Raw genomic sequence first — 24242 nt, forward strand, 5'->3', positions numbered from 1 at the left:
CTCTTCCTGCCTCAGTCCCCCGCCCCTCCGCACCGCTCCGTTCCTCACAGGGCCCGTTCCGCCCCCCTCAGCGCCCTCCAGCACGGTCTCAGCCGCAGTGCTCCCTCTCACCACTCCTGCTCACCCCGCAGGTCTCAGTTTAAATGATGCCACTTCCCCTAGCGCCTTCCTGGGCTGTGTGTCCTCAGGGCCAGCAGCTCCCACTTCTGTGTTCTGTTGTGCATTGCAATTTTGAGACATGCATCGCAGTTAAGTTATTCGTGTGATTCACTGTTTGATTTACCTAGCCTGTCCCCTGCCCCCCAAACAGCTCCATGAGAACAGGGACCATGTTGGCCCCTGACAGTACCAGGACAGCAAGAGTCAGGAACTGTGGGATAAATGCCACCAGAATGACTTCCCAGAAAGAAACCAGGACTTCCTCAAAAGCCAAACCCCAGCAGGAGATGACAAAGGGGATGGGGGGGAGGGCGCTGTTACAGACAGTTCAAGGGCGTGGAGCCAGCTGATCACACCAGGGCCACACAGCAAGGCCAGCATCAGAGCCAGACCCAAGGGCTGACTCGAGTGCTCTGCCAGAGCTGGCCAGAGCCCTCCCCGCCCTCCAGCCATCACTGCAGTGCTCCTCTGCTTCCCATCAGCCCCGGGAGATGCTCGCTTGGGGCCTGAGCAGCTGTCGGTGGCACACAGTGAATGACAAAGAGCAAAATCTAGACACAGAGACCTGAGTACGAGATTGATGCTTAGGGGAACAAGTCATGCCACCTGGCCCGAGCTAAAATGGGAGACAGGACCTCACTCTGAAAGGTATCTCGCCTTCATTTCCCCCTTGGCCTCATCCTGGCCCAAGAAGGTCCACCAGCACCCCCCGCCCCATATATAGGTTTCTTCCCCCGCAGGCAGAACAGCCACACGCATGGCTCACGCCCCACCGGAGCCCCTCTGCAGCCCCTCCCCTTTCTAATGTTATATTCCCGAGCTCTCCAGCTGGCCAGGGGGGTACAGGGGAGTAGGAGGAGCAGGAAGGGTTGGCATGGCGAATTTTGAGTCACTGGCTTCAGCTGACAGAAGGGTCTGTATGAGCTGATGGAACAGCTTAATTTTCACCAGCCAACATTTCCAGGAACATTTAGAATTCTCAAGTCTTGGGGTGTTTGCTTTTAAATCAGTTTCGTTCACTGTGTTTTAGGGAACAGAGATTTGCCCCAGTCTTCCGAGGGAAATGAAACTGTTATAATTATGTTACAAGGTTTTACAAATGGTGGTTGACACTGCAGCCTGAGTTCTTCCTGCAGACCCTCCCCCAGGGCCCGAGGGAGCCAAGCTCCTGTGTTTGTCCAGTAGCAGCAGTTGCTGAGTCAAACTCGGGCCTGGGTCCTCTTCCCCACTCAGAGGCGCCAGGCATCTCTGACCTGGCCGGCTCCTGACTCTTGTCTGTAGCGGCTGCTTTTTTCATCTTCAGCCATCCTGGACATGAAGAAACGTCATCTCTGAGACATTCAAGCCAAGTGGTACTCAGGCTCTGCTGTGTGGTCGTCAGCATCGCAGGTGGTGGGAACAGCGTCATCATCCAGAAGCATTTATCGACGTGTCGGACTTCCTGCGTGTCGCCCCCGTGCACATCTTGCTTTCCCCTAGTGGGCGGTGGGTCTGGCCGCTCCAGCCACACACTCACCACCCAGCCCTCTTCCCACCGGTGCGATGCTGACTGTGAAGTGTGCTCAGGGAGGGGGCGGTGCCTTCTGTGGCCCTGGCACACAGCAAAGCTGGCCCACGCGGGAATCAAGGAAGCCCATGTTTCAGGGCTGAACATTATTCTGTTCGATCCCCTCCTTGACTACAGAAGGGAATTGAGACCCAAAGAGGGGAAGAAAGTGACTCAATCCAGCCAATAGTTTATTGGTCAAGACCGTACCTAGGCTCAAATCTCATTTTAGCTGTGTGATTTCAGGCAAGGTACTTAATCTCAGTTTCATCATCTGTCATGCATCTAGATTTGTTGAGGGTGGAATGCGATATCATATATAAAGCTGGTGATATTACCATCATCGTCATCAGTGATCAGAGTGAGAGCAGACAATTGTTCCCCATTCCTGTCCATTTTCTCTTTTACTGCACACAGTGAGTGACCTTTGCACTCATTACTATATGGCTATAATCGAGCAGCTCAAATGATTCTGTCACAAGATCTGAGACACTTGCTGTGTTCGCTGTTTATATTCCAAAACAGATGACTGCCCAGAGGTAAAATCTTTCCTCAGAGCGTTACAACTTAAAAAGATTTGCATGATGGCTCAGTTTGTGCAATAAATGTCCACCGGTTAAGAAAAATATCCACAGTCAAGCTTGTGGTAAATGTTTTATCTTCACGTGGAAGCCTTGCTATAAAAATAATTAATAGACGTTATAAACAGAAAATCAGTAAAGCTAGAGAAGACTGAACAACATCATCAACCAAACTGGACCTAATTGGCGTTTATAGAACACCACTCAACATAATGGAATATATGTTCTTTTCAAGTGTACACAGATACCTAGGGAGACCGTATTCTGAGAGACATAAAACAAGGCTCGAGAAATTTGAAAGCAGTCAAGTTAAACAAGATACATTTTCTGACCACAATGGAATTAAATTAGAAATCGATAATAGAAAGATATCTGGAAAATGCCCCAACTACTTGGAAGCTAAATAACAAGTATCTTTATGACCCATGATTCAAAGAAGACATTTGAAAAGGAATTGGAAAATATTTTTAACTGAATGAAAATGAAAACAGCCAATCACAATATGTGGTGCTAAAGCAGTACTTAGAGGGAAATTTATAGCACTAAAATGCCTATATTAAAAAAAAAAAAAGCTACCTAAGAAACTAGGAAAAGTAATGATACCCATGATAGGCAGAAGAAAGGAAATAATAAAGAGCAGAGCAGAAATAAATAAAATAGAAAATAAAATAAGACAAAGAGGAGAAAATCAGTGAAACCAAAAACTTTATTTAAGAAAATCAAATTGATAAACCTTTAGCCAGACTGGTCGGGGGAAAAAAAGACACAAATTACCAATAACAGAAATGAGAAATGTGACATCACTAAAGATTCTTCAGATATTCAAAGGAGAGTTGGGGTATTATGAATATCTTTATGCCAATAAGTTCAACAGCTTAGGCGAAATAGACAAATTCCTTGAAAAACACAAGCTATCAAAACTCATGAAGAAATAAATAACCTGAATTAGCCCTATTGCTCGCAAAGAAATTTATCATTCAGAACTTTCTCATAAAATTCCAGGTCCAAACGTCTTCCCTGGTGAGTTCTACCAAATATTTCAAAGAAGAAATAATACCAGTGATACACAGATTCTTCCAGAAAATTGAAAGAATGCCTTCACCTCAGATCAGGAACAAAGCGAGAATCTCGCCACCTCCGTCCAGCATCCCACAGGAAGAGCTAGCCAATGCACTAAGGTAAGAAAAGGGCATCCAGATTAGAGAGGAAAAAGTCGAGCTTTGTTCACAGATGACATGATCGTCTATATAGAAAATCCTATGAAATCTATTTTAAAAACTGCTAAATGACTTTAGCAACCAAGGTTGTAGGATATATGCTTAATATGCCCCCCAAAATTGTATTTCCACACATTAGGAGCGAATAATCAGAAATAGAAATTTTAAAAGCCATTACCATTTACAGCAGCATCAAATATATAAATTACTTGGATATAAACCCGACAAAAGATGTACAAGACCTGTACACTGAAAACTACGGAATATTGCCGACTGAAATTTAAAACTAAAGGACACCTAACCAAATGGAGGAATATATACCTGTGAACCAGAAGACTTGAGATTGTTAAGATGTCAGTTCTCTGCAAATTGATCTATAGACCCAATGCCATCTCCTGAAAACCCCAGCAGGCTTTTTGTTTTGTTTTTATAGGGAGGGAAAGGAGCTGGTGTGCAGTACCCCACCGCGGAGGAACACACAGGCCAGGCTGCACACAGCTCTCCAGGGTGGCCTTTCTCCCACTTGTCACCTCGTTTACACCCTGAGCACGGATTGGACAGGTGGGTCCCTCGGCACATCCAGCACAGGTGGCCTGTGAGGCAGCCCCAGGTAGGGAGTGAATCCCCTTTGCGGCCAAGAAAACCATTTAACATCTGCTTACAAGGTCAGCAGCAGCTTACACCTCCGGGGCGCCCGCGAGGCCCTGTGGCAAGGGCCAAATTGCTGGGCCCTACGAGGAAGACGCCACAGCTCCGTCTTGCACATGAGGAAGCTGGGGCTTGCCGGTATGAATGGCTCAAGTTTCCTGAGCACTTACTACGTGCCAGGTACCCTTCCGGGTGCTCCGTATAGACTTGTGAATGCACAGCACAGTCCTGTGAGGTAAGCAGCCATTTTTAGTCCCCTTCCATGTTTGAAGACACCAAGACCTGAGAGCACAGGTTACCTGCTCAGGTCACGCAGCCAGGGAGGGGTGCAAGCTGGCGTGCAAACCCAGACGGGCTCCCACCACCACCGTCTCCTACCTACCTCCTCGGCCGATTGTAGCCACAGTGACAGGAAATGCAATCCAGGGACCCCCGAGAACGCCCTCCTGACATGCAGTGACTGCACGTGGACTCTGTTCTCCCCTTCACGGCATCGTCTCCCGTGACGGGCACCTCGGGAGAGCTGCTGCCCCACAGCTAACCTGGGCAGAGAAAGGGGTCCACAGGCGCCCGTCCCCAGAGGGGTGGCCAGAGCCCCACACCGAGGCACCGCTGCGTCGCGCTTCACCGTGTCCTCAGGGCCGCCTGCCCTTCCCGCATTGCTCCTTCAGCGGCATTTGAAATTCTTAAGTGCTCGTCTGTGCACCCAGGTGCTGCGTCCCCACCGGGGCTCTCATCCCAGAGACTGTCCCAGTGGGTGCCGCTCCCTCTCTAAGTCGCCCTTCCTCTCCCCAATATGAGGCCAAGACACTCCAGGCCACTCTCCTCGTCTCCACGGACGGCCGCCTCCTCAGGGAAGACTTAACGACCCTCCAAACTGGGCCAGTCCAACTATACTTCCCTCCGCAGCCCTCTGCAGACATCGCCATCGCGTCAGCTCTGTGTGACGTTTTATTTGTCTCCTCGGGACATTGCGCTCCAAGCTGCCGCTCCTCCAACACCTGGCAGAGGGCACAGGAGATGATCAGAGGATGCTTGTCACAGAGGGAGCGCTGCCACCTGCTACGACACGGGCCAACCCGGAAGACACTGCGACGTGAGTGAAAGACGGAAGACGGACTCGAAGGCCACACCCGCTGCGACCCCATTCACAGGAACTGCCCAGAAGGCGACGTACAGAGACAAAGCAGACAAGTGGTTGCTTAGGGCTGGGGGCAGGGGCGACAACTAACACAGGGAGATGATGAAGATACCCGCGAATCGGGTTGGCCGCGCAACTCTGAATTTACTAAAAACCATGGACTCGCTCGCCCTACGCGGGTGAGTTATATGGCGGGTGGACTATGTCTCGATTCAGCTGTGAAAAAAATTAAAATACGCTCGTCTGGCTGGCTGGTTGGCGCTCAGTGTGTGTTTGTTGGTGCTTAGAATCCTGGATAACCAACTCCTGTTGTCTGGATGTCACATTGCTTTTCGCCTCATTGAAAGAGGAATCTCTGGTCCCTGATATAAAGCCCAACCCAGCGCCATCGTTCTCGGGGAGCCCCATGTGCAAGTTTGACTCCGAGCACCACCGCTACACTTTGCTGGGTCCGACGGGAGGACAGGCTAGGTGTGCGTGTCCTGGCAGGCAGATTAGGAAACGCCAGGGTGCGAGGCCAGGCGGCCAGCCCGACCTCACTCACCAAGGCAAGTGGCAGCCAAGAATAGCGCGGGGCTTCTAACTGCGTCTCGCTCGCTGCGAACAGCTGGCCACGCCATCCATCATCTGTCTGATTTAAAAAGGGACCGTAAGCTATGAACCAGGGCCGTGGCCCTTAAACCTGAGTTGGGCTCGGGCTGGTAAAGGACCTAACCCTGTCCTCTGCATTTCTGTCTGTAGGGACGAGGGGGCCCTGCCTTGTCCAGAGCTGGGCTGGCTGCTGCCAGGACTAATGTCACTTGTGTGGGTTTGCCTCTCTGGGCAGGAACGGGCCTCATCGCTCCGATGTGTTTTCTTACAATAATTTCCGTCATCCGGTGCCAGTGGGGCTACCAATGGCTCATATTGAGCATCACACTCGGGACCTTCTGCACCCCAGTCAGCCCGAGAATGGTTAGGGGCAGTCTGGGAGGACTGGGGTGTAGAAGGGCTGGGTGACGTAGCCGAAAACACAGTGACAGAGCGGGGTCCAAAGACGGCCGTGCGAAACCAGCCACGCTCTGCAGCTTCCCAGCTGACTGACCTTAGCGAGTCTCTCGACCCTTTCTGAGGGCCAGTTTCCTCCTCTGTAAAAGGGGAAAGCACGCACTCGATGTGCTGGACGGTGACGGGAAAGGGCCTGGCAGCACTGGTCACCACCACTGGGCTGTGCGTCTTTGCGGGAGTGAGTCGTGTGCTGACAGTTTGGGCGGGCCGGTTTTGAACAGTGCGTGTACAGTGGCCTGCAATGTTTGCCTTCATCGGATGCCCAGACACTAACCAGGTAGAAACAGATCCTGTGGGGCCACCCAGGCAGGAAAGATGATGACCAAGAGACAAATCAAGCCGAAGGTGACAGAGCCCCTGGGCTGTTAGAAATGGCCAAGGGCCTGCGAGTGCCACCAGCCATCTTTCTGCCTTTCCCGACGAGCTATCTCCTCTTTGGCCTCAGATCCTAACCTACAGTGAGTCCGTCCATTCAGAGCGGAGGTCAGGCTCTCCCCATAGTGACGTCAGAGGTGGAAGGCAGGCTGAGGCTGGGGTCGGGGTGCTCCTGCTTCGCCCAGATGGCTTAGGGCAGGTGGGCCTGGCCCAGCCCAGACAGGCAGCCCTCCCAGGTCCGGGCTCCTGTGACAGCTGGCTCGAGTCTAGTGTCTGTGTTTCATCCCAGTCTGGGACGTCTAAATTTAACCTGCTATCAGCTTGAGAGGCCGGAGGGCCTCCACTGTGACTAAATGCCACTTGGAGTCTACTCGGAACCACCTTCACTGGCTGTGCCCCTCCCAAACGCTCCCCCGAATGCAGGCTGTGCTCCGGGCGTCTTCGCTCAGCCGCGTGGCTGCGTGAAGGTTTAAATGTCCGAGCAACTCAGGCTTTATCCTGATACGATCCAGCTCAGCTTTCTCCGGCTGTTGGCTAGGCCTGCACCCGTCCTTCGTTCACGCTTGTACGCACGCGTGCACGTACACACACACCCCGTGGTCTCATGGGCAGAGCTCAGGAGCCGACTCCACAACCGAAAGCCAAACCACGACAGTGAACTGCACCACCCATAAGCCATCTGGGTGGAGGGCGGCCAGTGGAGCCTCTTATGCAATTTCCTGCTGTGGTGTCTCAGACCCAGGAGACAGGATGCAGAATGCCGTTGGGTTGCTGCAATGTGGAAAACCCAGAGAAGAAACCCAATCCCCTGTGCCCAGAGCGAGTGAGAGCCCCTTGTCCTCCGTGGCAATGCCAAGAGGCCACTGCCCAACCGGGCAGATGATCCTGGGGTCTGCAGCTGACCAGGAAGCCCCTCCTCAAAGGGAATGAGCCAGGCTCACTGCAGGCAGCGGGAGAACTGACTGCACAAACTACCAACTTCTGGGGGCAGGGCGGGGTAGATGGGTGCGAAAGGCATTTCCTGCCCAGGGAACCCAGGATGGAGTGAGCCAGAGGCATAGCGCCTTATTATTAATAGTCACCAGGACTCGGCACCAAACGGCATACTCCACAGTGATATGCTGAGGTCGAGAGCACACAGTGCCAAGAGGTGGGGCTCTGGGGCCGGGGTTCAAGTCCTGCGTCTGCCTCTTCCCAGATGCACAGCCTTGGGCAGCTACTCAACTTCCGCTCGCCCTCAGTTTCCTCATCTGTGAAATGGGGACCCCGATAACACCTGGGTTGTCGTGAGGATTCAGTGAGTTAACACCTGGAAGCCAAGTGTCCTCACCACGTCAGCTAGGAGGAGGCCCCTTGGAGAAACTCCATTTTCCGCACAAGGTAAGTGGGGTTCAGAGGGGCTCAGGGCCTCGTCCAAACCCACGCGAATGGCCTTGAGTCCACGGCCCACCCTCAGAGCCCACACCCACCCCGGGACCTCCAGGCGCCCCCACCGCCCGTCCTTTGCTAAGAAAGTGGTTAGAAGACAGTGTGCAGCACCCGTGCTCGGCGCCCGCACGTCCCCTTCCCTCCGCCGCTGACCGCGGGCAGCGTGCAGAGCCACGCTCCGGATCGTCACTGTCCGCGCAGCTATCTGTCCTTGAGGATACAGATCTGCAGGTCCGTGGGCGAGGGCTCAGTCTGAACACTAAGCCCCTCGATACGGGTTTCTCACTCCCAAAAAGCCAAGCTGCCCACCCCCGGTCCTAGCTCTGCCCCCAACCTGCTGCGCCTCCTCCACGAAGGGCACCAGCCAGGGGCCCTTTGTGTGGGGACTGAGGTCTCAGGGCTCTGGACAGCAGAGGAGGCACCTACAGCAGAGGTGGCCTGCCTCCTCCCAGGTCCTTCCTGGGCCCTGAGCACCAGAATCCCCAGACCCCCAAACACATTCGTTCCCACAGCCAGAAACACGGAGCCGTCCATCGCAAAATGAACCACCACTTGAGAAACATCCAGATCCTAGCCAGGCCTCCTTTAAAATTACATTTTATTTCTTTGTGAATTTTTTTTTTTTTTTAAGGTTCATTTTACATTTTCTTCAAGAGTCTTGTGCCTCCTGGTAAGTGCACTGGTTTGTTTTCACAGTACTCTCCATGACCACAGACGGTCCTTATTGCTGGAGGAGTGTGTCCACACCGAGGGACGGGGACACCAGAGGGATCGGGGACCCAGGCGAAAAGCCTGAGGTCTGTGCTCCTGACGTGAGGGGGGAGGCCAAGGGACCAGACCCAAGCTAAGCCTAGCGTCCTTGGCCTGGTCTGCAGCTCTCCAGGGTCTTCAGAAAGCCGGATGGGCAGAGAAGGGGACCTGGGGGGAGGGAAGCTGGGGGCCAGACATGCTGCAGGCGCAGGCGGAGGCAGCTGGAGCGTGGGCACAGTGCTGACCCCGCAGAGAGGGCTGACTCACACTCAGCACGCGCTTGGGGGACTCTGCCCCCAGACGGCTCCGGACCCTCCCCGACGGTTCGTTCCCACTGCCACTCCCTCCCCAGTAACAATCCCGCAGCCATGACCCAGAACCAGCCCTGTGGCCTCCTGACCCCCAGCCCAGGGCCCTTTCTCCTTTTTAGTGCAAGAAAAACCTGAGTGCAGAGAAGGGCCACTCCATCGGGAGGCCAGGCCCTGTCCACAGCAGCTGGCGCGTCACCCCGTTCCCCCGCCAGCCCAGCCCGAGGTGGAGCTGGGACCCGTCGTTCCCCTCACTCGAGGCTACGAGGGCCTCCGCGCACGAAACTGGCAGTGTCCAGGGGGACTGTCCCAGGCCTGACAGGGATTTCCCAAGCACCACAGCGATGGCCAGCGGCCCGAAGCCGCTTCCAGTCCAGTTGCCCCAGGACGGCTGTGCCTCCTGTCAGGAGTGGGGCTCGGGAGACGAAGTGGACGGTAAGCACCCCTGAATACATACAATGTCACGTGGATGCAGGAGCAGAGCAAGGACTGGGTGACCCGTGCCCTCCCATGTCACTGGGACTCCTACAACTGGCTCATGTGTAGCAGAAATGGATTATTTTTCTTATCTGTTTTCTGTGCTTGATTATTATTCAAATGCAGGGCCCAGGTGATGTAGCTGTGGGTTTGGCAAGCTTGGAGGAGGGGGGCTTCAGTGGGGTGTCCCCCACAGCTCCCGCGAGCAGCCTTCAAGGCAGACGTTGCTAAGAAAGCTTGGCGTCACTCAGGACCGAGGCCTAGGGCTCCAGAGGGCCCAGGACCTGAAGGAGGGTGGCCGTCAAGGGCTAGCCACACTGTCCTAGACCCGCCTCCAAAGTGGCTCTGATACCTTGCAACCTGGGGCTCACTTAGTCCCCCAGCCCTGGGCCCTGGTTCACTTCCTTGAGGACAGGCAGTAGGGTGGGCGTGCCAACTGCCTCCCCACGTCCAAGAACGCATATCCTCGGGGGCCCCTCCACCCTCGGGTGCTCCCTCCATAGCTTCGCCCACCTCCAGCACCGTCTGCAGCCCTCTCCCAGCGCCCCTGGGAGGTGGACCCCTGAGGAGGAGCCTGGAGGGATGGGGGAGAGGGGCTTTCGTCTCACCTCTGAACTAAAGCTGAGTCAAGGCGGCTGGCCCCCCAGGTGTCTGGGATCAGTGTGGATGGGTGCTGAGGACAGGTGTCAGAAATTCCCTGGGCTCAACCCGTAACTCACAGGACCCCGCTCCGTCTCTCCTAGACTCACCATGGCAAGTTAAGGCGGCCAGGACAAGAGGCAAGGAGCAGCCCTCGGCCCTTCTCTGCAGGTGCGACAGGAAGGGCGGGGGTTCTACCTGGGCTGAGGGAAGGGGCTCCTTAGGCAGCATCTGTCTGTGGTTTCGTTTCTGCTGAAACTAAAGAATGAGCAGCTGGTTTTAGGTCTAACTGTGCCCCTGCCCCTCCCCCAGGCCGCCCCGGGGGGACAGGGACGGGATGAGGGGCTCCTTCTCTCATCCCTGACACCGCCCCCTCCCTCACCTCTGGGAGGTGAAAAGTCCAGTAGAAAAGAGATCCTGCTTTCTTTGTCTGTTTCGGGTTGGTTTTTTTTTTTTTTCCTTTAAATTTAGCTTAAGGCAAAAGTTTGGCAAAGCAAGTCTACATAAGGCCGCGTGACGGAGGACAAGGGGGAGCTGCCACGGGTGGCCCGGCTCTCGCGAGTCGGCAAGGACGCGGGTCAGTCCCATATCAGCTCCTCCTCCCGCCCCTGAACCTCGTAAAGAGGTGTTTAAATAAAAAAAAAAAAGAAAGACAGACAGACGGACTGGAAAAGCAGTGTGTCAGGGGGTCTGCTGCGAGTGACTGAAACTGTGAGGAAAGGGGACCCACGGTGACAATGGAGGGCGCACAGGGGCTGGTCTGTCTCGCTGGGTCTCCCCCACCCTCCGCCCCGGGGGCAGCAGGTTCCGAGAGGGCCCGGGGGGGCGGCCCTGCGGGGGCATCGCACAGTGAGGGCCCCGCGGAGAAGGTAGAAAGGTTGTATTTTGCGAACGGCTAGCGTCCGCGTGGGGTTCGTGGGAGCGGAGTCCATCCTCGAGTCCGACCTCGCGGGCGCCCCGGCCGCTAGCGGCGCTTGGGTGGGATGACCACGAGCGGCGGCCCGTGCGTGGGCCGCCACATGAGGACCTGCGCGTCGTTGGCGTTGGGCTTGACCAGGGCGCTGGGCGGGATGGGCTCGTTCTTGCTCAGGATTTTGGGCTGGTCCTGGGCGATGGGCTCCCGCAGCCGGGCGCGCTGGCCCAGTGGCCGGTTGGGGTTCACCTCGATGCTGAGCTGCATGCGCCAGTGCAGCGTCTGCAGAATGATCATGTCGTTGGTCGAGGTGTTGGTGGCCACCAGCCACGTGGTGAAGCTCTGGTCCCGGTAGATGTTGGTCAGCTTGGCCACATTGCTCTCGCTGACGGGCACGGCCCATGTGACGCTGGGGTAGAAGTTGTCGTTCATACTGATGATGAACTTGGAGTCTCTCTTGGTGGGACCCACGATGGTGCACGTCTCTGTGGTGTTGCCGTACCAGGGGTAGTTCACGCCGTCCGAGTCACTGATGGCCTCGATCTTGCCCTCCTGGAGGTCCGGGAGCTCCCAGCTGGACCTGAGGACAGAAAGGCCGGTTTGCTCAGCCAGCCACCCACAAGGCCTTCCTGTGTCCCCTCTGTCCACAGGCTCACCCCCCAAGGGGCCAGACAGTAAACACATCCAACGTCGTGGCAGATAAACAGGGGCTCCCTCAGACATGGCCCCCCTCAAAAGCCGTCCCATTCTCTCACGTCCTGCCAGATCGGGCTCCCCCTGAAACCACAGTGGAGGGGGCTGGATCCCGCTGAGCTTCAGGAGGCCCGACCTGCCCTCTGCCCTTGGAGGGGCCCGAGCGTGATGAACAGTAACGGATAGCTCTGAAGTATGCTGTGCCCTGTCAGACCTCGGTTAGGGCGGAGGCCATGGGCTCTGAGAGGCTGGGGCCACACAGGATGTCAGGGGGGCCTGGATGGAAGTGCAGGTAGGCCTAGCGCCTCTGGCCCGGGTGGCAGTGAGTGTCTCTCTCACTTTACAGGCCAACGGGAGGCTTCAGAGACCGGTGGCCATGGGGTCAGCACATCTGGGAACGATTCCCGGCCCCCCATTGCCCACTGTGTGACCTGGGGCAAACACCTGCCTCCTCTGAGCCTCAGTGCTTTTGCCTGTGAAACGGGGTGCTTCCGGTCTCTCCCTCCCGGCAGTGGGACCTGGGGCGTAGGAACCAGCACCCCTGGAGCCCTCCACCTAGGGTCTGGCCCCTCACCCCCATGTCTCCTCCATGGCACAGGGGCCTGGGCTCCCCAGCCCCCCGCCAGGCTGCAGCCAGAACCTGAGGCTTCCGGGGGGGCCAAGATGCCCCTTCCCCCCTCTCCCACCCTCCCCCTTCTTCCTGCTCACGCCTACCTAGAGGAGGAAGCACCTTGCGGCCGGAACTGCCCCCACCTGGTCGGCCTGTCTTTGGAGTAGTAGAGCCAGAAAACCTCACCAGGCCCCGTCTCAAGGCACTGCCCACAGTCCCGGCCACAGGCCACCTTCGTGATGGCCCCCACACTGTGCCGAGAACTTCACTTTCACTTGCTGGAGGCCCCAGGGGGCTCAGCCTCCTGGAGCAGGAGCGGGCAGCCAGGCTGAGCAGAGCTCTGACTCAGGAACCCCAGGCCTTGCTGCAAGTCTCAGCCACCGCCTGATGCGTGTGAGACCCGGAGCAAGGTCCCAGTCCTCCCTCAACCCCAGACACGGCACACACATCCCTCCTGGGGTCACCAGAGAGTGATGACAGGAGTGTGCCAGCGCAGGGCAGGGCACAAAGCAAATGCCGGTCGTTGGCAGCTCTAGCACCACCATGGTCACGATCACTGCCGTAATAACTCTCGGACAGAAGGGGCCGCCAGCCTGTCCCAAGTTGCTGTGAGGACACATGCTCCCATGTGGCTGGGGGTGCAGCAGCATCTGGGGAGCCTACCCCTTAGAGACCCCTCAGCAATCCCGTCTACCCCATTGGACTGCACTGCACACAAGTGCAAAGTGAAGCTGGGCTCAGGGGCTTCTCGCAAGGTGATGTGGCTGGGCAGTGGGGCTGGGACACAGGCAGCCTGACTTCGTCCGGTGCCGGTTCCACCTGGGCGCCGAAAACGCCAACCATCGGGACGCTTGGCGCTCCGAATTGTGCGTACCTGTGTACACCAGCCGTGCTCTGCACGGCCTACTACACAAGACGCATTCCTGTTCACAGAAGGGTCAGTCACAGCGTCCACAAGGGGGACATGACCCAGGTATCTACGGACAGGCGATGGATAAACCAAACGTGGCTCACCCACACCATGGAATATTATTCAGCCTTAAAAAGGAAGGACATTCCGACACACGCTACATCGTGGATGAACCTGGAGGTCATCACACTAAGTGACATAAGCCAGCCACGAAAGGACGAATACTGCGTGAGTGCACGAACATGAAGTCCCTGGAGCTGTCGCATTCACAGAGACAGGAAGTAGAATCTGGGGGCCGGGGGCGGGGATGGGGATGGGGAGTGGGTGTTTCATGGGGACAGTTCTGGAGATGCAGGGGGACGATGGCAGCACAATGAGCATGGACGTAATGCCACGGAACTGCAGAGTGGTTAGGATGACAAACTTTACGTATAGCTTATCACAATGAGAAAACCGTGTTCCTCTACTGGAACGCGTCGTTCAACGTTAGCGGTTAGCAAAGCTGGGGCCACGACAGGAGGGACGATGATGAACGTGGTTTTGCCAGCTTCTGTTTATTTCAGGCGTTATTTTCCGTTTATTTCACCGAAAAGCTCCCAGACTCGGGTGACTGCTGTCCAGCAGGCCATCTCCTGCCCAGGTCCTCGAGCTCATCAAACTTGGCAGGACCCCGGGCAGCAGCTCCAATGACCTCACGTTTCCGACGTGCCGGCCAGTCCCTCAGCCCTGCCAGAGCCACCCCGCCCCCAGCAGCAGTGGGAGGCGCGGCACAGCAGTGAGCCTGCTGATTCAGCTCCCCACGTGGGGGGCGGGGCATGGACCCGAGAAGGGGTTCAGGGTCCCCGCCCCGAATTCCTCAGAAGCTGCGGGCTCAGCACCAGAATGACCTCTCCCTCTCTCTCGGCCTCTAACTTCAAGCTTCGTGTACCCTTTATTCCCTCAGCCCCTAAATGCCCAAGCCCCAGCTCGGTCACAGATAGGTGACGAGCCTCGTGAGCTGGCAGACAGCCACATCTCATGTGGGGTATTACTCAGAAGCAGGGCCAAGGAGATCATCATGACCCAGCATGGGCTGGCTCTGGTCCCCATGGTCCGGGTGTCCCTATCGAGCAGGTAGGAGGGAGAGAGGTTCAGGGCACAGCTTCCGGGGGACACAGACCAGCCCTGGATCCAGCCTCAGTCTGGCTGCTGATTCTGATCAAGTCACAAATCCCTGAGCCTCCATTGTCTTGTCAGTTCGCTGCGGATAACCCCACCCACCCTGCAAGGTTTCTGTGGTGAGTAGATGTGTTGACGTATACTACTTGGTACGCAGTGAACAGCAATATGTGGAGACTTCTAGAAACATCCGAGGGAGGTGTCAGCAGTTAGGTGCCAGCCATGACGTGATTTAAAGACTTTTTGACCTCATGTACAGTTTCAGACTCTGAAAAGAATGGATTCCATGCAGTTACTCGTCCTCTAAGGTTTCCTGTTTGTTCTGAATGACCTTGGACTTCGAGGCAGACCCTCAGTTCTTCGCTCCACGGGGTGGAAGGGAGAGCTCAGAGCCCTGCCTCGCACACACTGAGTCTTCTCCTTGTTTGCACAGAGGGGACAATACAGGCTCTGATTCGCAGATGCCACCAAAAAGGCTCCCAGCACCCTGTCTGCACACAAGTGCTCAACCGACGGATCCGTCTAGAGATGAGGCCTTTGTGAATACGTGTCAACGTGCCTGTTCCTGCCCTGCGTTCACAGATTCGGGCCCACCCGCCCCACCGCCGTCTCTGCAGACCCCAGGCTGTGCCGTGTCTGTCCTCGGACGGGCAAGCAGAAGGCACTGAGTCTCCCTCACATTCCCCTCTCCATCTGCTCGATGGCTTCACTGGCCCGGGTGAGGCCAGCTACAGATTTCGTGGGACCCAGGACAAAGTGAAAAGCTGAGACCTCTCATTCAAAAATGAAGAATTTCAACGTGGCGACGGAGCACTGAACTGCGTGAGGAGCTTTCTGAGCACGTCCTCTGGCCACTTGTCACACTTCTGCCCTCGTCCTCGTAGGTGTGGGAACCCAGGGGCAGCCGGCAAGTCCGGGCTTGAAGCTGGACCTCAGAGTGCTTTCCGGGCCCCGTGCATCGTGTCTCACACCGACTGCTCAGCCTCCCTCGGCTCCTGCTGCAGTCCCCATGCGTCATCCGCTCAGCAGGAGTGTGCAGAGCACCTGCCGTTGACGCTGGCCACAAAGCCGCGAAGGAGATGGACAGGGGTACCACCATGGTCAGCAGGGATGGCGGGGAGCCCCGCACCCTCCCAGCAAGCCAGCACCACCCCTGACTCTCCTCCTCAGCCCAAAGCTGCCCCCAGCCAGGATCCCTCACCCCTTCCAGGTCCCCCAGCCTCCACTCCTGCCTCCCGCAGTGTTCTCCAGCCAGAAGCCCGAGCAACCTTGTAAAGACACAAATCCCATGGCACTGCTCCCTCTCCAACCCGGTTAAACCTGCCACGACTGCCCACGGTTCTCACAGCCGGATGCAGCTGAAGCCCGGGGCCCATGTGCACGCATGCACACACGTGCGCACACTCCCTCCCCAGGCTGCAGACCCAGCAGCCATCCTCGGTTTCCTTACTGGGACATGTCCCCCTCCGTTCCAGGGCCTCTGCCAGGAGCAGCGCCCCCTCCTGCTCCAGTCCTAGTCAGTAGCACCTGTGGCTCAGCTCTGGCGCCCCCGGGGAAGCTGGTGCCTGCGTACTCTCTGCCCTGGGTCCGCATCCTGCTGCTTCCTGGCACACGCACGGTGATGAATTAATCATACGGTCGTTCGTTGATGATCTCGAGGGCAGGGGCCAGACCTCCAGGACTTACCCTGGTGCTGGCCTAGAATCAGGCACAGTGAATGGCAGTGGCCTGGGTCAGTGACCGCGGGCAGCCTGCGGTCTCCCCTTCGGGGCCGAAGCCCCACAAGGGGGTCTGAATAACGAGTTGAGGTCCACTCAGTGGACCCTCGCCCAGAGCTGCCTCTGTCTGTGCATCTCCTCACCTGGAGCTGCTGCAGCTGGACCCGCCACTCATAGCATGGGTCGTCCCCATGGCAATGGCGGTCATGCTCCCTGAGCACACCGCTGGCCGGCCCCCTGCGGAAGCGCATCCACCCATGGGCTCCTCAGCTACCCTGGCCAGGGCCCAGCGGCATGTTTCACAGAGGGAGCCTGGAGACATTAGGGGCCTGGCCCAAGGTCACACAACCAGGAAGCCACCAGGCGAAATCCACAGCTTGTGCAAGTGTGACCCACTGTCTTCCAACAGACCCTTGCCCAACACACACGCATGCACACACACACCTACACACACATAGACACACAGACTACACACACATACACATGCACGCACACATGCACACAGACACGTGCACATGCACGCACACACACACACACAGACCCTGAGCACGAGCAGCATGCCTGAGTGTGAGTCTGCAGAGGTCACAGAAAGGCATTCCCTGGAGGCTGGAAGGGGTTGAGGCTGTGCTGAGGGCCACCCATGGGGCTGGGGATGGTGGCCCTGTGGCTCCAGGCCCAGCCACCAGGCCCAGCTGGCCCAGTGCGAAGGCCTCTCGTAGAGGAAGGAAAGCTAGGCTGGCCAGGGGCCCGGAGGCGTGCCAGGCAGGGGTGGCGAGCCTCGGCCTGGGCGCGCTCCTTCAAAGCCCCGGGGGCTCCCCGCTCCCAGTGAGCGTCAGAGCTGGGAGTTGGGGCACTTTTAAGTTCCGGACCCCAGAACCAGACCATCTGGTCTCAGAGCAGAGCTACCAAACGTGGCTTCCCTTTCTTCTCCTTGGTCTGGTCTGCATATCTCCTACGTTATTTTTTTCCCTTAAAATTAATCACTTTTGTAAAAACGCAACTAAATTTAGTATTTCCTAGGAAACACCTTTGAAATAACAGGTTAAATATGCTAGATGTGAATATTTTTTTTCTAACGTACGTTAAAGTATGGTGCTTCCACATTACACTTAAGCTTAAATGAATCCACATCATCTCCTGTCCCCCAAGTGGCACTCCGGGGTGCTCCAGGAACCTGTCACAGGTCAGGGGTTGAGCTCGGGGGCTGCCCCGGGCCCTCGGCTCAGGCTCCTCTGCCACCCACACTGACACTCAGGGATGGCCTCACCCGCTCTGCCACTGCATAGTTTTGTGCAATTTGCCAGAAGTTCAAATTCTGTCAGGTTTTGCAATTTTACGAAAACTGAGGCCCAAGAGCCCCCGCTCCCAAACCAGGCTGGAACCCCAGTTTCCTGACTTCTGCCTGGTCGGGCTGCCCCCCAGGCTGGCCCCCTCCCACAAAACGGGTCACCCAGGAGGGGCTGGGGTGTCCTCGCCTGGGTTCCCCCAAACAACACACTCCACTCTTCCACACACCTCACCCCTCCTCACCCAGGCCACACACAGCCCTGGCCCCCGGGGCCTCACGGGAGGGGGGAAAAGACCAATGGTGACTGTTTAATTTTAGTTTTTAGTGATAAAAGCTGTGCTTTTTGTTTTCTTTTTTTAAAAGGCGGTAGAGAAGTTACAAAGTGAGAAACGAAAGCCGCCTCTTCCTTGCCTGCCCTCCCCACCCTCACAGTCACCCACCACACTGCTCCTGTAAACATCCTTCTAGACCTTTCCCTCTGCACACACACAGTATACGTTCCTGCTGTCAGAGTTTTCTTTCTGACCAAAATGGGCTCCTACCCTACAGACTTTACAGCTTTATTTGTAACGCGACGTATAATCTGACCGTGTTCCCCCGCGAGAGCAGCTCCGGCTACTCATCTGGAGCATCCTCGTCACATTCTCACTGCACACAGACCCTAACGCCACCCCCTACTGATGGCCACTTGAGTCATTCAGGGCATTTGGCCATCATGAACCGTGCCGGCGTCTGCACCCTCACGTCCTGGCTCGTGCACGCGTTGGTTCGGCCGATGGTTTTTGTGTGCCCATTACATGCCAAGCCCCGGGCCAGGCGCTCACATGTTAGTGAGGCAGACTCTACCAGCAGGACGAGTCAAAGGGCGCGAACATTGGAAACTGTGATGGATACGGCCAAACGCACCTTCCAGAAGCTGCCCGAATGGTCCCCCGACAAATAGCATGTGATGCTGTCTACCTGCCCCCCGCCCGCACCCCAGCCGGGCATTACTGATTTTTTTTTTCATTTTACCCAGATTCAATCAGCAAGAGGCAGGATCTCTGTACTGAATCGTTATTGCCCTGATTGTTACGGCGGGCGGGCGCCTTCTCGCACATCTCCAGGAGCCGCCAGCTTTTGTTTCGGGCCCTCGGAAGGTGAGGGTTGGGGCGATCCCTTGGCCGGGGCCCGTCCTGGAGCAGTTCTCTTGGAGCCAGGCAGTCCCCCGCCCCCGGCACTTCCTCCCACCCCGAAGCCTGGAGGCGAGGACTTCCCTCTCCCACCCACGCAGCCCTCGCCTCTGCCAGGGCCCAGCAGATGGGGGGCGGGGGGCGCCTTCCGGGCAGAGAGAGGAAGCAACGAACTCAGTTGTTCTGTGCGGGGCCCACAGCTCAGGCCCGGCTGCAGGAAGAGGCCACGTGGTCACCAGGGACATTCCTTCCTGGCCTGTCCCCAGACCTTGCTCGCGCAGAGCAAGCCTCCTTGGGCAAGTGGCTTCAGACCTCAGACTGTTTCCTCATCAGGATGAGGTCCTTGGGGAAAACAGTGCAGAGGGGGCAGCTCGGCATATGACCCCAGCTCCAGTCTGAGGCCTCAGGTCCCTCCACCCCTGCCTAGCCCCCTTCCCACCAGCCAAATAATCCTGGGACAGGATTATTCGGCTGGAAAGACCCTGAGAAGTCTCACCAGACAAGGCCCTCACACTGTACATAGGTACACGAAACCCAACTCAGGAGAAGAGATGGCAGCAGTGACAGCTATAACATAGCAGTCCTTATGCCGACTTTCTGCTGGGTGCGGTGTGATTAATAATGAATTATGAGTAGTTATGCTATCGATAGCTGCCACACGTCGAGTCCTAGGACGCACCAGGCCCTGTGCTAGCTTCTCATCGTGCCTGGGGGAGCTGAGATGCACACCCTGCTGGGATCCACACCCTGCCGGACAAGGGCACGGGAAGGTGGCACTGTCAACCCAGACAGACCCTCTCCCCTCGAGCTACCCTCACCCCCAAGTCTGCCCTTTGGCAGAAACCTGAGCCACACACTGACCTGGGCCAGGTTCCCTGGGGGCTTCAGAGAAGGGCCAACTAGGGACGTGAAGCATCTCCCACACAGGAGAGAAATTGCGACTTGTCACTTAGAAGACTGTGCCAACTGACAGGTGGCGGTTGAGGAATTGCGGAGGATGGGGTTGTGGAGGCAGGTGTCTGCAACAGTTTGGGGGGGGGTGGCTTTTAAAGCAATGTGGGTTGGACCCAAAACCATATAGAATCCTCTCAAGCTGGCAGAGAGAAACCATTTTATAGCTGTAAGAGTCGGGTACTATGGTTCCACTTCAAATATTTCAAACCCGGAATGTCATTCTAAAAAGTTCTCCTCCCGGATTAGAGATTAATTTCGAGCAGGGAGAACGCTTAGGGGTATTATGGGTTTCCGTTAAGTATCTGGAATTAATATTTTGAATACAAGCCCATTTGTAACGGAAGCCCTAACCTTTGCCACCTGGCTGTCCCCTGCCCGGTCCACTAAAGCCCAGTGTGTGGGTTTCATTTTAATGATTCAAATGGTCTGGATCTAGTCCAACGGTCCTCAACCAGGGGTGGCTTCACACTGTCCCAGAGGCAACTGGAGACATTTTTGGTCGTCACGACAGGGAGCTGGGGGGCTGCTGTGGCATTGAGTGGGTAGAGACCGGGGATGCTGCTCACTATCCTACAAGGCACAGGACAGCCTCAGGTCCGGGCACAGCTAGGGGACAGTTCTGGGCAGCCGGAGGCCTCTCCAGTCAGTCCTCTTGGCTTATCACTCCCTACTTTCATGTCACGGGGCTGAAAAATACGAAAAAAAAAGTAGTCTGGGGTGGGGAAGATAGGAAGCGTCTTTGACGTCACATTCATTTACGTGCATCTCCGTTTACCTTCCAGGCCTTTTCTGAACGAGCCCCCCCCCCCCGTTTCTGGGGACAGCGGCTGAGTACGGGGCTCTGCCCGTGGACGGGAGGGAATAATACCACGAGCAACTGTGCCGCGCCAGTCGGTCACTCAGCTTCGGAACATGGTTTTGTTGGTTAATGACAGGCCAGATCGCTTCCAACTCAGCATTTCGGCTACAGGGCTATCCGCGCCACCTGTCCCCTCGCCGGATCCCCAGCAACCCCCAGGGAGTTCTGTCTGGATCCCCACTGACAGATGACAAAGCCGCACCTCCGAGGGCGGCGGTCCAAGGCTCCAGGGTTGGCACTGGTCAGTCGTCTGACACTGGGGCCCGAGCCCACTCCACACAGCCCCTCCCGGGTTGCCTCAGACTCTGCTCGTTCTCTGGGGCTGGTCCTCTCCCAACTGGGGTTACAAGGCCAGGAGAATGGGATGCATGACACAGAGGGCATCCCAAGAAGGTGGGGCGGGGAGCAAAGGGAAGCAGGTGGAGAACAAGAAAACCGGCCTCCAGCCACTTAAAAACGCCAATCATTCATCACTCACTCTATTTAAAAATATATATATATATATTTTTTTTTAAGCCACAAAGTGGCCCCGTGTGAAAGAAGATCCAAGGAATAATTTACGTCTGTCCGAATTCTGCAGTTTCAGCCACGATTGTCAGCTCGTGATAGATGCCATCGCTCCCTCTCCTGCCGCGAGTGGCAGTCACAGCAGTAACGCCAGAGGCGAAAGCGACTTGCGTTAAGAATTTCACGGTGGGCTTGGCGTAGTGCTGGCTGCTTGACAAATGTCATCTCCCACGACTCTCCCAATACCCACGGCGCAAAGACTGTGACTGGCCCCAGTTTTCAGATGAGGAAACCAAGGGTCCGAGTGGCCCCCGTCACACCCTGGAAAGTGGCAGAGCCTGCACGCCTGCCCGGGTCCGCTCGACTGCAGTCGAGGTGAGCCCTGGGCGCCTCCACCCAGGAATGGAGGCCTGGCGTGGAAAGAGAAAGGTCACTTCAGGCCTCCTGGCTCAGGCCCGCCTCCAGCAACAGTGCCTGGACGTCCCCGGAGCCACCGAACGGAGCGCGAGGGCTGGAAGACGGCAAACCCCGAGCACAGAGGCGGAGGCCAAGGCCCCTGGCCAGGCCTGTCCCCCCGACCCCGCCACACACACGTCCATCTAATGGGCACTCGGTCCCTTTCAGGCTCCGCTCTCTCCCTCCCGGTGCTCAGACCTCCCCAAGCTCCGAAGGCCCTCCGTCCACCCTACTGCTTCTAGGGAAGGAAACAGACTTCGCCCCGACCCCCGAGGAAAACCTTTGTGTCCTGCCAGCTGTCCCGGATGCCTTGCAAAGCCCGACAAGGCTTCGAGCTTAAGGCCTCTTAGGAAAGAAAGGTCCACACCGAATAACTAAGCCTCACGCTTCCCTTTTGGAATGGAGAGTCAGCCCTGGATTAGTAGCCGCTCTGGAGAATTAAAGGGCTCGGGCAGGTGGACGGAGGAGCTGCCCGGGTGCGTGGGCCCCAGATGCACCTCTTCGGGGCGAGCACGGTCACACCCTTGTCTTACCGTGCCCCTCTTGTGTCCCTTATAACTTTGGCGACGTTACGTGGAGAAGCCATCAGGTCTGGTGTCCCCCCCTCAACCACCCTCCACCTCCTCCTAGTTTGCGGTGGCCCAGAATGTTCCTAAGTCAGTGAAAAGCTCCAGCCCCGGAGGAAAGTCTCCCCCATTCCTCACTTGCAGACCCCGGAAGCGATTCCGCACAGGGTGGACGCTGAGAGAGAGGCTGCGGGGCAGTGTCCACAGCCAGTCGTGGGGGGCGCAGTGGGGGGCTGCCTTCGGGGTCTGCCTGGCTCTCTCAGAAAGATCTTCGAGCCCAGACACGGCTATTTTCACCACTGTCTCTTAGGACGGCCCTTCAGGTCAAGTCACTTGCCCTTCCGGCTACCACTGCTCTTTGCACACCCAGCGTGACCATCTCTGGGATGAGGGAACGTGCCGGAAAAAAGACCCAGGGTCCCGCTGTCCCTCACCGAGATCTACATTATCCTGGGAACATTCTGGAGACCAGGCTGGAGAGAAGAGGCCAGTGGGCTCCTCTCAGCTGTCGGACACTGACACTAGATGTCCACTCTAGTGGCCGCCTGCCTCGGAGGGAGAAAGCAGTCCACCGCGAAGCAAACCGGGTCTCTCAAACTAGCTGTCCTCTCAGACGAAACCCGGCTGGGAACAGTAAGCCATTCCCCAGGTCTGGATGTGCATCCGAAAACACAGGGACAAGTGACACCCAACCACCGAGCACCGTGCAGGTGACTCCAGAGGCTCCGGGGGGCTGGGTTACTTCTCTGAGTAACTGCCACGTGGGGTCAGAGGCCTGAGCCTGGGGGGCCGAGCCTCGGCCTCTCTGGTGACCCCGACAGTATGCTCGCTTTGCCAAAGAGGCACCTAGAGGAATGTTCCTCTGCTTTCTCAGCATCTTACCACAGGGGCCAGGGACAGTGGGAGGGAAGGTCTTAGAACCATGACCCCGATCTCAATCAACTGGCGACCCTCTAGGAGGTCACCTGGCCAGGGACGACTCAGGGGCCACCTCCGTATGTGCCCAAGGCTTCCCTCTGCCCCTGGCGAGGCCCCGCTCTAACCCCACCCTCCAAGACCCCCACCCTGAGCAGCCCCCCCAAAGTTTGCTCCTGAGCAGTACTCACATGCCCTGCTCCCCGTACTGGTTGTAGAACTCCATGTGGCTGCACGCCTGGATCCAGCCCACTATCCAGGTCTCCTTCTTCGGGATGGGCGGCATGACCACCTGGGCCGAGGCACGGAAGTGGGGTGTCCTGTAGCGGAGCACCACGCTGGAGGACTCATCGATGCTGGTGGGGATGGGGTCGATAGAGGCTTTCACATCAATCACCGTGATACCTTCCCGGAAGACTCTGGCTTTGCCCCCGATGCTCTGGATACAGCCCATGGCACACAGTACCGCTATGATCTCCAGGGAAGGCCAGCAGTCCCAGAGAAAATCGGGCATTGAAAGGATGGAGGCTGCGGGACCCAGGGCAGACAGTGCTGCTCTCCGATCTCAAATCTCAAGACCGATATCCATAGGATAGAAAATTCACTTTGTAGGGGGCCTTTGCATGTCACTACGCGGGGGCCTGTTTATAAATAAGGATTTTGCTGCATTTCAAAGGCCCTGGGTTCTGTCTTCTGCTAGCAGTGGACAAAAATCACCGATATTCTTTGGGTTAAAAAAAGAAAAGTTTGGATGTTAATGGAGAATCATGGTGTTCAGACATACGTGCTTCACACGCTGGGAACGCGGCTCGGAGACGCTCGCTGAAGTCTTCGGGTGAAGGAGGCTAATGCCGGCAGACACATAAATAAGGAAGGCTCTGTCCCCAGCGCGGCGCCGCCACCCTCGCTGCAGAAGACCGACTTCCTGCCCTCCTGACTTCCGCACGCGCTCGGGACACACGCACCCCGCCGCTCGCCCAACGGGGCCGAATCAATGGCAGGGCAGTTTCTGTTCAGGCAGTCGCCTGAGATCCGGGCGCCCTTGGGGGGCCAGCGCCGACCCGCGGCTTCCTGGAGGAGAGCGCCGGGCTCCGGCCGCCCTCGGGGTCCCCGAGGGTCGGCGCCCCCACGCGGGCGTGCCGCGTCCCCTCGTCGCTGTTGCCGCTCGCAGCCGTGCGGAGCCCCGGGTGCTGCGCTCAAGCCGCCC

At 57.0% G+C, this 24242-nt stretch overlaps 2 protein-coding genes across 7 annotated transcripts; one reads left to right on the forward strand and one right to left on the reverse strand.

The window, feature by feature from the left end:
* Positions 1–3024: 3024 nt before the first annotated feature.
* LOC112484784 lies at positions 3025–21056 on the forward strand. 6 transcript variants are annotated; one of them, XR_003048216.1, is made up of 5 exons: positions 3025–8094; positions 8774–9635; positions 10421–10487; positions 18625–18745; positions 20515–21056. XR_003048216.1 is itself a non-coding variant. In XM_025051213.1 (5 exons), the coding sequence occupies exons 2-5, from the start codon at positions 8847–8849 to the stop codon at positions 13686–13688; spliced, it is 696 nt and encodes a 231-aa protein (XP_024906981.1). In that variant the 5' UTR covers positions 3025–8094; positions 8774–8846; the 3' UTR covers positions 13689–13729. The 6 variants fall into 6 exon arrangements, 2 of the variants coding, with proteins under 2 accessions (XP_024906981.1, XP_024906982.1); XM_025051213.1 differs by lacking the exons at positions 18625–18745; positions 20515–21056 and adding an exon at positions 13466–13729 and having other exon boundaries at positions 8774–8939; positions 9323–9635; XM_025051214.1 differs by lacking the exons at positions 18625–18745; positions 20515–21056 and adding an exon at positions 13466–13729 and having other exon boundaries at positions 8839–8939; positions 9323–9635.
* Positions 10703–24221, reverse strand: FAM78A (family with sequence similarity 78 member A). The gene is made up of 2 exons (XM_006918066.3): positions 23227–24221; positions 10703–11809 (listed from the first exon to the last, which is right to left on the reverse strand). The coding sequence occupies exons 1-2, from the start codon at positions 23547–23549 to the stop codon at positions 11281–11283; spliced, it is 852 nt and encodes a 283-aa protein (XP_006918128.1). The 5' UTR covers positions 23550–24221; the 3' UTR covers positions 10703–11280.
* Between the last annotated feature and the right edge of the window lie 21 nt (positions 24222–24242).

This window comes from Pteropus alecto, unplaced genomic scaffold, assembly GCF_000325575.1.
Source record: "Pteropus alecto unplaced genomic scaffold, ASM32557v1 scaffold67, whole genome shotgun sequence".
NCBI classification, from domain to species: Eukaryota; Metazoa; Chordata; class Mammalia; order Chiroptera; family Pteropodidae; genus Pteropus; species Pteropus alecto.